The sequence below is a fragment of the Sceloporus occidentalis genome, unplaced genomic scaffold (assembly GCF_023333645.1).
Source record: "Sceloporus occidentalis isolate IW3139 unplaced genomic scaffold, rSceOcc1.0.p SCAF_14, whole genome shotgun sequence".
Lineage (NCBI taxonomy): Eukaryota > Metazoa > Chordata > Lepidosauria > Squamata > Phrynosomatidae > Sceloporus > Sceloporus occidentalis.
In genome coordinates, this window is record NW_028316994.1 from 6008034 (window position 1) to 6022504 (window position 14471).

A 14471-nucleotide genomic window follows, 5' to 3' on the forward strand; every position below is an offset into this window, starting at 1 on the left:
TGATCCACTGATGGTTCCACTATGGTTAGGTCAAAGCAAAGCAGTTTCTCAAATGTTGTGCAGCTTGAGAAAATGATCTCATCTTCATACTGTATCATAAACAGGTCGTGGTTTTGTTGACAAGTGAAAGGTTTGTATTTTCCTAGAAATTTTACACATTAAAAAAACATTAATATAAATGTATAAGCAACAGAAAATATACAATGCTGTCTGGAAGATCTTTGGGGGAGGATTTTCTTTGCATCCCATCACTTAGGTACCATAGGTACTGAGAGGACAGGACAAAGCTTTCTTGGTGGCAGCTCCCAAGTTGTGGAATTCCCTCCCATGAGAGACACAGTTGGTCTCCTATCTCTTCTTTTTCTGCCAGTAGGCAAAGACCTTTGTGTTCAGGCAGTCCTTTGAAATTTAATTTACTATAACAGAAAAGTCTTTTAACAGGATGTATAATGTTCTTATCCTTTGTTCTATGTTTTAATATTTTAAAAAAACTGTTGTAAAACTGTGTTTTGTTTTAGCTCTCCCTGGTTGTAGTAGTACTTGGTTTTAATTTGTTGTAAACCTCCTTGGGTGCCATAGCAGGATAAAGGTGGGATATAAATTAAATAGATAAATGCACAGTAATAAATGTAAAGTGCTTGCACACTGAAGGAGCATACAATTTGCTCTGGCTTAGGTGGACCTGTGCACATAGGTGGCCAGGCACTAGCGCATTACAAGCAAAATCTGAAATAAAACTCTTTTCTGTCTCAACCAGGAAACAGCACCTGATGTCACAGATATTGGTAATGGGGATGGAAAGAATATACTAAAATATGCTAAAATGGGTGAAAAACATGTTTTTCAAGTCTTGAGGAACCCTGATGAGAAGAATCCTGGACTGACAAGAATATTCACAATTTGGGACTTATTCTGTGCAAAATTTGCCCATGTTTATTTAGCATGCAAAATAGCATTTTCTGTATAGGGAACAGCATTTTCTGTGTAGAAAATAATATTTCAACATAGAAATATTAATTCCAGCAAAGTCACTGTTGGTTTCTCTGCAGAGCAGAAGGTGCTTTTGGGGATTTGTTCTGTGTAAAACTTGTGCATGGCTAACCTGCATAGAAAATGTCATTTTCTCTGCAGAAAACAGCATTTTCTGCAAGGAAAATAATATTTCAATGCAGAAATATTAATCCTGCACAGAAAAGAAAACTGTAATTGGGAATCTGTTCTGTGTAAAATTCACAGATGGCAAATTTGAATGGAAAACAGCATTTTTGGTACAGAAAACAGCATCCTGTGGTCCTGCAGCCAACAGAACCCCAAACAGGTAACTTTCTTTTGGAATAAACCTCTCTGTTAGACCTAAAATGGCCCAGATAAGACCAAAAACATGTTGAAATTGCCCCCAACTTTCTCTAGGAGGTATTAGGGATGAAAAAATCTTTTTGGAATTTTTTTCAGAGGGTGTGCAAAAAGTCCTTACACTAGAATAAATGGAGGTTACAACAGCCCAGAGCACCAAAAGGATTCCAGATGTACTGGACGTGGACATCCCTGAATAAGATAAAAGCTTATCAAAATGTATGTGTGTGTATAATGGGAGGGAGGGTAAAAGGTACATATCTAGATGATTTGCATTTTATTGTCAAGGGCTTCTAACTCACAGTTGTCTACCTTCCTGACACATAAGAGCCTAATTTCTACTTTAGGAACAACCCAAGCCTCTTCTTGCATGTTTGATTATGCTTTATCCACCCCTAGCATTGCTTGGAACAACTGACCCATCCAACCTATGCTACAACCTATTTTCCAAAGATGTCATGACACTGATTCATTTCCTTCCAAGATCAATTTCAGTTGTAATTTTGAAAAGTTTACAACTCGGACAATATAATCATGAAAATGAAGGGGACCAGATGCTTTTCCCAACCCTCAAACAAGTACCTGTGCCATCATTCCCTTCCCATTTACCTGTTCAGTTGATGATGCTGGGGCTGGGGCTAGTGGCAAAGTGGATTCATCCAAGGATTCCTTCCTTGGATGTTGTTGGGACTTGATTTCATACATCTTTGTGCTGTGACATTCCAAAGTCACAAGATAGCCAAGGAGAAGAAGGATCAGTACTCCAATAGTACAGTGAATTATGTTTTCCTTGGTATAATCTGGCTTGTCTGGAAAGAGATAGATAAATCAGGGTTTATACTCACATGAAAGTGGATAGGAAGATTCTCATCCACTGATTATGCCATATAAAAAGCTGATGGCATCCCCTCCAATATTTAATAGATAAAAACTGGGATGTGCTTTTTAAAAAATTGAAAAATTGAAAAATTCAAATTTCAAATTTTATTTTTTAAAAAATATTTTAATTTTTAATTATTTTTATTTTTTCTTTAAAAAACATCAAATTCTCACTTTAACCACCTAAAACTATGTAAATGTAAATACATTTAGGCTGTGCTTATGATACTGTAATTTAAAAGCATAAATTTAATATCACAACTATTGCCATTACATTCAGTGATATAAGGGAATTACAATTTGTGAGTAACATTAATACAAAAAAACATTACAGTTGCTATCTACTGGGTTTTGGTTCCAGGACCCCCATGGATACCAAAATCCATGGATGCTCAAGTCTCACTGAATACAATGGCATAGTAATATAGTGTCCTTTATATAAAATGACAATATCAAGGTTTGCTTTTTGGAATTTATATATTTAAAAAATATTTGCAAGCCACTGATGCTTGAATTTGTGGATTAAAAATCCATGGATATGAAGGGATGACTGTACTAAGGATTCTGTATGGTGTGGTATGAGAGGAGGTCAAGGGGTATGTGTGTGTGACCCCATGAATTACCACACTGGGTGACGCCAATCCTAGTGACACCACTGATCATGGTTCATAATAAATGAGAGTCAGTAAGTAATGAGCCCTGAAAAATTTGTCATCCCACCATTATTAACACACACTGATGAAATACCAAGAGGTCATCAAGACCAAAGGCAATACCACACCTGATACCCGAAGCTGCAATGTGTCACTGGTCTGTGAGTACACAAGAGGTTTGTCAGCTAATACATAGCTGCAGCTATAGTTCCCACTGTGCTCCCAGCTGATATTGCTGATGGAAAGTGTGGCCTTGTCAAAGTTGGTGACTATGGCATGGCTTGGGCTTTGGCTTCCATTCTTATGGAGATAGAAGTTCACGGGTCCATTGCTAATTGTACACAAGATAGTGATGGTCTCCCCAATCACTGCTTGCCCGCTCATGGAAATAGTTGGCCGGGTTAAAGTGAGATCTGTGAGCAGAAAGAAAGAGGAAAGAAATCTGAATTAAACCACTATATCAGAGGGACTGGTTTCAGGTACAGGGCAGTGAGCTAAAGCAGGCTCATTATTTCCTCTTCAGGTTGCATTCAGCCTGAATAAAGAGTCCTTGATTTTGCTCCTGTTCGTGAATTTTAATTGGTTTAAAATAAACCAACCTGGACAGCTGGTTGTAAAAAGTCTCTGATCATACTGGAAGCTGGCATATATATATATATATATATATATATATATATATGCGTGCTGGGATAGACAGAATATGTATGGATAGCCAAAATATAATTGGAAAGAACAGGAATAAAATCTGGGAGTTTCTGGTCTTTTTAATAAGTCTGGAGGCACCTTTAGGGTTTGTCTCCATTACCTATATACCCACAATTCCCCCTGCATTGGTTGCATGCTGTTTACACTACACAGCCCCAAACTTTTGAATGGTGTCTGGGATGTTTACACAACCCCTGGACTTGATTTGGAGTTTCCATCCATTATCCCACATTAAAAATTAGCCCTACCACTAGGTTAGAGTTTGGAAAACTTACTTTTTGGACTACAAATCCCAGAATTCCCCCAGCCAGTATGACCACTGGGAGATTCTGAGAGCTGTAGTCCAAAAAAAGATAACTTTTCCAAACTCTGGCTCTGATTAAAGTAAGTCTGACAGGACAAAGATGTACCACATTATTATTTCTCCATCTTTGTTACTCTGAAAGATGTTAAATTAGGATCCTCACTTAAAAGAAGAATTTCCAATGGATCACTGGTTTCTGACATCAAGGACACTGGTTGGGGTTTGTAACTGCAGTGATATTTTCCCCCATGCTTCTCCATCGCATTATTGATGGGGAACATGGCTGTATCGTTGTCTGGCTTCACAGCTTGTGTTTCCTTCTCATAACCAATCTTATAAAGGTAGAAAGTACTGTTCGAATGGAACGTATTATTCAGATCATGGACTGTGCATGGAATAATGATACTGGATCCCAGAATGACCATCACTTTTGGAGAAAGGGAAATACTGGGCTTCAGTAGAGTGGGATCTGCAAGTCAAAAAAAAAAAAAAAAGGCAGCTTAATACATGCGCCTTTACAGCTTCATTCATCTCCCCCAGACTAAGGTGTAGGTCGCAAATATATGGTTCAAGGTAACAGTGAAATCTGCTATGGAATCCACTTTAAATGCCATGGCAACATTATATATAATCATGTAAGCTGCAGTTTAGAGAGGTGTACTTAGGTTCTCTGCCAAAGAACTTCGTCTCACCAAACTAAAATCCCATGATTCCATAGGATGCAGCCCAGGAAGTTGGTAGAATCATAGTGCTATAATGGTGTAATATGAAAGGGACCTTTTTGGAAAGAAATCCTTGCTTCCAAATACATTCATCACTCTTACAGGCATCTATGCACCCCAGTCTGCCCCTCTACTCAGTCATAGGGGCCTATGGCATACAAAATCTCTCAGGATGTAGATATGCAATTTGGTATCTTCCAAAGAACCTAGTGCAGAATATAAACAAACGACAACGAGTCCCATTCTTGAGAAAAAGGCAGGATGGATAGATAGATAGATAGATAGATAGATAGATAGATAGATAGATAGGGCAGGACTTCTTTTTAATCTTTCCTGCTTCCTTTCATGCAAGAATTGGGTCCTACATAATACATCATCCTTAGCAGTTTGAGTATTGCTCTACAACTGTGGAGACCAGGGTTCAATTTGCAGCTCAGTCATGGAAACCCAGTGGATGATCTGAGGCAAGTCACACTCTCTCAGGCTCAGGGGAAGGCAAATACAAATCTCCTTTGAACAAATCTTGCCAAGAAAACCTCATGATAGGGTTGTCATAAGAAACAACTTGAAGGCACACAAAAAGAACCATCTACTCTACCCACCCAGGTGCCCAATACAAAATAGACTTCTAATGCCTTCTTGTCAAGCATACACCAAGATGCTGCAGGTAAACTCCTAATAATACCCCAAAGAAAGAGTGAAGCACGGTGTTGGGCTAAGTCAGTTCTTTTACCTGTTATTTGGATGGTCACAAAATCACTGGGCGATGAGATGGCAAAAGGGTATGATGTGTTGCTGTAACTGCACTTATATTTCCCTGCATGTGCCGAGGTTGCATTGCTGATGATGAATGTGGCCATAGTCCCATTTGCTTTTAGAGTCTGGAAAGGCATTTGGTCATCTTCCTTTTGGAGAAAGAACTTGGCAGCCAAATACTGACATTGGCAAGTGATACTGATATTTCTCTCCAAGGGAATCCACTCCATGTTCTTGGGTAAGATGTTGGGTTTGGGCAAAAGGGTATCTGGGAAAAAGGAAAATGGTGTCAATGATGGCACCACCATTTCATCCTTCTGATTCCAGTCTAGCTGACCATTCACAAATTTCTCCATTTTGGGGATGAAAAGAATTTAAGATTTTTTAGAAAGTGGAAGAAACTGAAAACAGATTCATCCAGCCAGATTCAATGGTTTGAAGAATAGCTTCTTAAAAGTCTGGCATTGGATGACTGTATATTTGACTGTGGGCTCCTCCAGACTGCTCAAAACCTCAGGGTCTAATATGCACTGAAGAAATAATGCAGTTTGAGACCATTTTAAGGGCCATGGCTCCATGCTATGGAATTCTGGGATTTGTAGTTTTGTGAGATATTTAGCCTTCTCAGTTAGAGAGTTCTGGAATCAAAACAAACTACTGCCCCTATTTAGTGATGTGATTTAGATTTCTACTGCCTCTATTTAGTGATGTGTGCCTTTTTATTGACAGGCAAAACCTGTCAATAGGCTCTCAATCTTGCTGCTATGCTATCATTCTGTTACAGTTTCTCTTCTCAGGTAGTCATGTGGTGTGAGTGGGCACAATTCTGCTCCTCTCCCTCTTCCCCATCACAGTGATTGGGACAGCCAATGCTTTCCTGAAGCTGACTGTTATGTGCATATTCACACAGCAGCTGGCTTCAGGAGGCAGTTGGCAGCTGCGATCATTCATTCCCACCCTTCCTCCCAGAAGGTGGGGTTTAGCAGTACAGAAAATGGACCATGTGACCATAGATCACCAAATCTCTATCATGGAGGAAAATCTAATAAGAAATGATGCCAAACTCATATGCTTCCATTCTTAAACTAGTGTGATTGTGGTGGCATAACAGGATAGTGTGATAAGATCTCTAAACTACTACATTTTTATGGTGGTTTGGGCATTTTCCAGCCATTTGGGGGCAATTTTCACCCATACACCCAGAATCATCTGGGGATCTTGGGAGGGCCCACACACATACAAAAGAATTGGAGGGAGGTTCATGAGATCCACAGGATGGTGTTCCCTAGTCCTGCTCTAAATGTTTGTTAGTCTCCCAAGGCTGAAATAGGATCCTGACCTAAGACCAACAGCGTTACGTCGTCACTGGTCTCTGAAGAGGTGAAGAATTCCGACTGGTTCATGTAGCTGCAGCAGAAGCTCCCACCATTTCCTTTCGCCAAGTTGTTGAAGGGGAAGTATACCATGCCGCCAGCTGTGATCACTATTTGCAACTGCTTTTTGGTTCTGCTTTCATAAAGATAGAATCGGCTCCCTGAACGGTTGGCTGTGCATTCAATGCGAATGTTGCTTGCCAGCTCTGCAATTCCATAAGGGATCAGGGAGATGTTGGGCTTGGGGAGATGAGGAACTGGGAAGAGAAAACAGATGGAGCAGCCCAGGTGGCAATGGAGTCACTAGCTTTGGTCAGAAAACACAACAGGAGGGTTTCACAGAAAACACTAAAGAAATAGCTAGGGTCTATTAACACTGGTAATATACTCTGTTACGACAATATCCCAAAGCAATAACAAGAAGACTCTGTAATAGACAAAACTGACAATAATATAATCTGAATAACAATGTTGTAGTGATACTAGCAAACACATAAATACATAATGCAAAGTGCCTTGGAAAACTATATTCCAAACTGTAAAGCACACTGTAGACATTAATATGTCTTCAGTGTTGCTGACTTATATTAATGTCTATAGTTATCCTCAGGAAAAAAGCTGGGCAAAGGAGAAGCCTGATGGGCACACATTCATCCTCTTCCTCCTCCACTGCTTTCCTTCCCCCTCAGTGCACCCTTTCCCTCCTGCTTCTTCTCTCATCTGCTTACTCATCCACCCACCCACCTGCCTGCCCAGGACTGTTGGAGGACAGACAGGCAAGTGATGGAGTGGCAGGCGATGGAAGGGGCATTGCTGCCCTCCTCCTCTGCTGCCTTGGCTTTCTTCTCACAACTCATGGTCAGTCTTTAATCCTCAGGACAGTGGAGAATAATCTCAAAGTGAGCACACTGTCTGGAAAAGTGTGTGTCTATATACAGTTTGCCCTCCACATTTCTGAGGTTTACGGGTGCAAGACCCCCCCAAAGTGGAAAAACAGCAAATATTTGTTTTTCTGGCTGTGTGGCAATCAACATCAGCCATACTTCCGTCTTGCATGCAACCAGAAACTGTCTCCAGTTTACTGCCTGGTAACCTTAATTTGGGATCATCAAGAATCCATCTCCTGTTACTCTGTCCAACCAGATGCAAAACATAGCCTCTTATGCTTGGTTGTTAAACACTAGCAATAGTGGAGACCATTCCTGGCAAGAAAGCAAATTTCTGCAGCTCACTTTGTTTAGCTCTGTTCAAGCTAGACCCAAGTCAATAAGGAGAAGAAGGAGACATCATATCATTTTCCTCCTCCCCATCTGGTCTCCCATGGCCAAAGTAAGGTTTGGGCTTCTGCTGAGTTTTTTGCTTGGAGGAAAGACATGGAGTGGGGCATAAAATTCAAATTAAATGAATAGCATAGGGAAGAAGTCCCTTAATGTAGCCTTCTCCATCCTTCACCCTTGAGACCTGTTGTCAATAACTATGCTGGCAGGAGAAGGTTGGAGTTGTGATCTAATACATATAAAGGACAGTAGGTTGAGGAAAGCTACTTTCAGGGGTTTCAGGAATTTTGTTGGAAAAGTTGTAAAGCTTTGTTAGATAAAATAGAATTTACATCCTTGCCAACTCTTGATAAATGTGTAACACACTCTGTAGCTAAATTTCAAGGAACTCCCTCCTTGCTCATAAAACAACGAACCATGAATTTTAGGTATAAAATGGGTATAAAAATGAATTTTGAATATAAAATCAGTCTTCTTACCTGTTATTACCAGTTGAGTGAGATTGCTCATTTTTGAGACAACGAAAGGTTCTGACATAGTGCTGTATCTACAGCTATATTCTCCAGTGTGGCTTTCACTTGCATTCATGATGTGGAATTTGACCATGGTCCCCTTGGTCTCTAGTGACTGCTGAGGCATCTCATCTCCAGACTTTTGAAGATAGAACCTCATGAATGACCCTTTGCTTTTACATGTGACAATGACATTTCCTCCAGGGGAAACCAACAATATCGGATATGGAGAGATGGTGGGCCTGGGAAATGTGGGGTCTGTACAAAGGACAAAATTGGACAATGAGCATCCTTTTTTCTCCCTTGCCAAGGATTGTAATTCTGTGATTTCCTTGGATCTACAGATTCATAAGAAGAGGGTAACACCTCTATTGTCCCTCAGACCTAACAGCATCCACCCAAGACCCAACTCTGTCTAAGCTCTAACATTCTCTTGACCAATTATGGAAGCACCTAAAGTAAAGTAGCTTTGATGTCACAAAACAGGAAGCTAGTGGAAATGCTTTTGGAAGAAGAAACAGGAGGGCCTTTCTTGCCCATCTTTTTGAAGGCAACCTGCTTTTGCTGTGGTGCCTTAACCTCAGTTGTTCCTGATAGTAGTGCAAGATTTCCATAAGCAGAGCATGTTCACTTCCCCTCTCTTGCACAGCCAATCAAATCACAACAGCAACTAAAACCACTGGAGTCAATGGCACAAAGTCACACCCCTGAGTGTTGAGTGGTGGAGTGTGGTCTTTATGTTTTTGTATCCCTAAATCAAAACAGTAGGAATTAAGTATGAAAAGTCAAACACTCCCACTCAGTTTCTGTGGGAAGAATCAAGCTGAGAGTCATTACTACTGTAAACTGTCCTGCAATCCTGATTCACCTAAATGGTGCAGAATGTTTCATAAGCAAGGCTAAGAGCCTTTTTTGCATGAGAAAACAAAGCAGAAATGGAGCCAGAGAGCAGCAGCTTTCTCTGTGCCTTACCGCATGATTTCTGTAGTGTTTCAGTTCTTTTCCCCTGGGAGATGGTTGTAAAAGTATGTCTTTTGTCAAACAGATTTTTTCAGAGTGGCAAGACTCACTTTTATTACTGTTTTTCTCAAGAAGAGAACTGAATCGCTATGACATCATGCAGAGAGACATGGAGAAAGCTGCTACTCTCCAGTTCTGTTTTGGCTTTGTTTTCTCATGCAATAAGACTCTTATGGAAAGATTCTGCACTATCTAGGTGACTAAGGAGCTGCTGAGACTGCACCAAAAGGGCAGCCTCCAGCCACTCCTGTTTCAGCCAGACCAGGGTTGCGGCAACTGCATGTCACACACCTGATCTGGCCTTTCCAGGGTGTGAAAAGGAGCTGCAAAAGTGGCTCCTTTTTGCACTCTGGAAAGGGCACCATAGCTGTGTTGCTGCAGCTATGGCGGTGCATCATGTGGACACAATGCCGGAGGAGCACTGTGATGCCGCACACCGTGTGGTGCAGCATGTGGTGTCACACTGCCCTGGGGGCGGAGCAGGGGCATGTGTCATGGAGACGCTACACCCCGGTTCTACCCCCTAGCTGGCCTTTCAGGCCGGTCTGTATGGAGGGTAAGACTGGAGAACAAAGACTATGCAAGCTGAATCACAAAGTTTGTTAGTCTGAGGAGCCCTTAGGGCTCTGTGTGCACTTCCCAGGTGCTCTGTGATCAGTCCAGGAAAATGAAAGAAATAAAAATTGAATGACATTAAAGAATAAGAATATATTCTTATATATACTCCTAAACACCACTAACTTGTAAGACATAGGGTGGGCCTTTTAGGGGCTTCACCATAGAGATAAGGGCTCTGTGAATCAAAAAGGTTGGGAACCCCTAGTCTGAGAAAATTATTAATTAGTTACCAGACCTACAACGAACAGTTCCACTTCATTGCTGGACTCTGAGATGAAAGGGTATGAAGATGATTTGTAGCTGCAGTGGTATCTGCCTCCATTAGTCTGCTTCACATCAGTAATGGAAAATATAACATCGTCTTCATGCAGTTTCACAGACTGAGAATCCAACTTTTTTCCATTTTTATGAAGATAGAACCCCTGGATTGGGCCCTTGGCTGAGCATTGAAAAGTGACGGTGATTCCTAAGTGAATCATCTTTCTAGGGGTAAGAGAAATATTTGGCCTTGGTAGATCAGGATCTGTGAAAAGAAGGAAAACAGCAGGAAAAGGTGAGAAATGCACACCATATTTTTTTTAAAAGCACCTTTCCTTCAGGTTTTGCATCTTGGACCTAAACATTAAACTCAGCATAATCTGAGAATGGAAGTCCATACGTTTATGAGCTCGCAATGCATTCTGTGAAAGACAGGAAAAAGTGTAATCAGCAACACCTTAGGGAACTGCACAAAATGTGTCTGTTTGGGGGTGAAATGCACACAAAATGCATACAAATGAAAAATGTGCACAAAATATTTTGGATTTGGGTGTGGGGTAGCGGAGCTTGTATATAACAGGGACAGAATAAGTTTCATAGCAAGGAAATAAGAATCTTACTAAGGCCAAGATGAATCCACTCATCAGTATGTACAGTGCTGTGTAATTTTACAGCGCTTTATAAATAAAGGTTAATAATAAATAATAATCAGTAGAAAGCTTAGAATATTGGAATGAAAAAAGACAAATATATTAAAACAGTGGTGGGCAGACTTCAGAGTTACAGATTACATTTTATTTTATTTCTTTGTTTAGAACCACAAGATTCACTCATAGGAGCCTAGTTCAAAAGAATTAATCAAAGCCTAGTGGATATAATAGCAGAATATTTCCATGTCATATCACATTGCTGCCAGGCAGCAGAATTAATGCAGTTTAACAGTGCTTTAATTGTCATGGCTTCATCCTATGAAATCCTGGGATTTGTAGTTTGCTTTGGCACCAGGGCTCACTGATAGAGAAGGCTAGATATCTCACAAAACTAAAAATCCCAGAGTTCCATAGCATTGAGCCACGGCAGTCAAAGCAGTGTCAAACAGCATTAATTCTGTCATGTAGATAAAGCCAAAGTGTAATAGTGCATAATGCCCATTTAGTGTTAACGAGAGGGATTGCTGCATACATCCACACACACACACACACGTGCAATATTTCCATTTATTGCCTCACTGCCATAATAATGGATATACTATCTCCACCTAGCAGACCAAAACAGTATATTCACCATTAAATCCAGTTGTAGTGGTTGCAAAATCTTTTCTGAGATTTTAAGATAGACATGGTCAGGGTTTCTTACCTGTTATCAGAAGCTCTAGGAGCCCGCTGCATTTTGAATGGGAAAGGCTTGAACTGTTATAACAACACTTGTACATTCCTCCATGCTCTGCGCTCACATTAGTGATGAGAAAATAAGCAACTCCGTTGATTCCTTCTGTAGGAATTATTAGGTTCTGCGCATCTTTTTCCAGGTACAAATGAAACATTGGGAAGAGAGGGGCCTTGCAGACAATGGTGGCATTTCCTCTTAGCAAGATTCGCCACATAGGAATCAAGGAAATTTTAGGAGCAGGAGGGCTCTCACTGAATCATGGTAACAAAGATAAAATCATATGTTAATGGGTAGATAAGAAATGTCTATCAATTGAGTTTGCTTCTTACAGTCCTATATAATTGGTTCACATATGGGACGGGAAGGAGAGAGCACTCTTTGGGTAATACTTGGATTGATTTAGACAACCCTGGTGACATGGTGAATGTCCTGTTCCCAAATCCATGAAAGGAATAACTCCCTCTATTAAGCTGAGTCAAATATTGCAACAAGTATGCAAACCTCTGACACCTGAAGCTCTCTTCATCAGGCAAGATGTTTCAAAAGGAAGGGTGGTTTTGGATAGAGAAGAAGGAGAAAGCTGATGAAAAAGTCTGCATGATCAGAGTTTTAACATGGAATGTGGGCAAATGCTGTATTGTTTAATTTTTTTAAAATTGCAATGTAACATTTTAGCCAACTTTTATTTAAATGTTATAAGCTACTTTGGGTCCCTTGTGGGGTATACAAGGAAGGAAGATAAATACACTTAAATAAAGTTCCCCCAAGTGATGTGATGGTTTCACATTGCACCTGCGATTGGCACTAGTACTGCTGGAGAGAAGAAACAAGCAAGAACAGTTCATTCCCCCATTTCTCAGTTGTTATAATATATTACCTTAAATGGATTTGGATTTTTGTTCTTATGGTCAGTATTGCTGCATTTGCTTCTACAGTCTGTTGACATGTCAGAGAAAGCCAGTAGCTTGGATGCCTTTCTACACAGATAGATTTTTGGTGAGAAGCATGGAACATGACTGTGGATAAATTCACATCATGTCCCATGTTGAGCAGCCAAGTGACCATAAGGGCAACACGCTTGAAATATTAGTTTGTTGGTGGCATCAAGAGTTAGTAAATATTCAATAACCTCTACTTCACAATCTGAGACAGCATTGCTCAAACAAATTCTTCAAGCCTGAAAAACCTTCTCTTTGAGAGTTTAAAGTGAGGCAGAGGGCTCATTTCAAAAGTCTGTGGGTCAGAGTCACTGTAGAAATAACACACTTTGCCTGGACATTTTCTTACCTTGTTTGAACATCTTCTCTTCCTGAGATGGAAAGCAACCTGAAAAGAAAAAAACAACCACTACTGAACAGGTCCCTATCATAATGAAAGCCAAGCCAGATGACTGCCACATCCATTGTGAGTCTCCTTGTGTCTCCTAGTGGACACACACATATATTTATTTAGGTATATGGACACATGTATCTGAGATGAAGTCCTACATCTACTGCAACACATTTTCAGTGCCTAGAGACACTTATTCTTGAGGAAATCAATTCATAGAGCAATATTAGCATGCTCCTGTAGCAACATGTTTCACGATAAGCTTTCCCATCGATATCTTCCATTCATCCTGAGTCCAAGAGCTTGTCTTTATCAAAATGTGAATATCTCCCTCTTGCTTTTATGTAAATGCCCTTCTCCCTGAGTTTGAGGCTCCTCCACCCCTTGCCAGTCGAGGTTCTCACCAAAGCAACAGGATGCTGACATTGGGTGTCTTCTTCATGATGGTACAACATCGGGGTCCGTAGGCCTAGTAGCTGCAGTGTCTGTTAAGTGTTCTGCATTCTATCAGCCCCCAAACTGGATCCAAAGATAACAGGATGCTGGCAAGAGCCTTATCTGCCAGCAAGGGCATAGCCATGAGCCTCTCGTGTGTTCTCTCATTATATGGAAGAAAGATAATCTGTGATCAGATAGACAGTCAGTCATCTCACTAAGGTCACTAGCCACTCAAGTCATTTCAAAAGCAAGAACTTGCAACAGAGGATCTGCTTTGGGCTGGGGTAAGCATAAAACATAGATTAGAGTGCTGCTATGGAAAAAGATAGATAATGAAATTGTGGTTTTGTGCTAAAAAAAATACCCATACATGCACCCCTTCCAGAAAACTTGGACACTGAGTTTGTGGCTCCTTTTTCTCTGTGTTGCTGCCTCCCAAGCAGAAAGAAAAATGAATCAAGCAAGGTGTTCCGATTTTTTCCAACATCTGCTTTTGTTTACAACACCAGTGAAAGGATGTGTAGCCTGCAAAACTGTTGTTGTTTTAGGGCCACCCAGACAGACTGGGAAAACCAGAAAGTCCCTGGTTTTGCTCCAGTCCTCCCCCCTCCCCCTGTTTTCTCTCTCTTTTTTATTTGAGATCTACATGACATTTTCCTCCATCCTGAAGTATTTCCAGGGAACTCCCAGTATGTACAAAGACTTTTTATTCCCACGCCACAGGACAGTTTACTGGTATTTGGGATTTCATACATCCCCTCTAATCCCCTGTCATAATGTAAGAGATGATTCCCACTTGAACTCTGAGACAGTTTGATGAGAGACTTTGGATTCTCTGCAAGAAAGATGTAGTGAACACTCCTGAAATGTAGTGCTAGAGCTCTT

General features: G+C 40.6%; 1 protein-coding gene across 1 annotated transcript; it reads right to left on the reverse strand.

Moving 5' to 3' along the window:
* Positions 1 to 34: 34 nt before the first annotated feature.
* Positions 35 to 11866, reverse strand: LOC149303673 (immunoglobulin superfamily member 1-like). The gene is made up of 9 exons (XM_089479737.1): positions 11787 to 11866; positions 10408 to 10695; positions 8502 to 8792; positions 6712 to 7002; positions 5350 to 5640; positions 4058 to 4363; positions 3014 to 3298; positions 1963 to 2162; positions 35 to 142 (listed from the first exon to the last, which is right to left on the reverse strand). The coding sequence occupies exons 1-9, from the start codon at positions 11860 to 11862 to the stop codon at positions 95 to 97; spliced, it is 2076 nt and encodes a 691-aa protein (XP_089335863.1). The 5' UTR covers positions 11863 to 11866; the 3' UTR covers positions 35 to 94.
* Positions 11867 to 14471: the final 2605 nt, after the last annotated feature.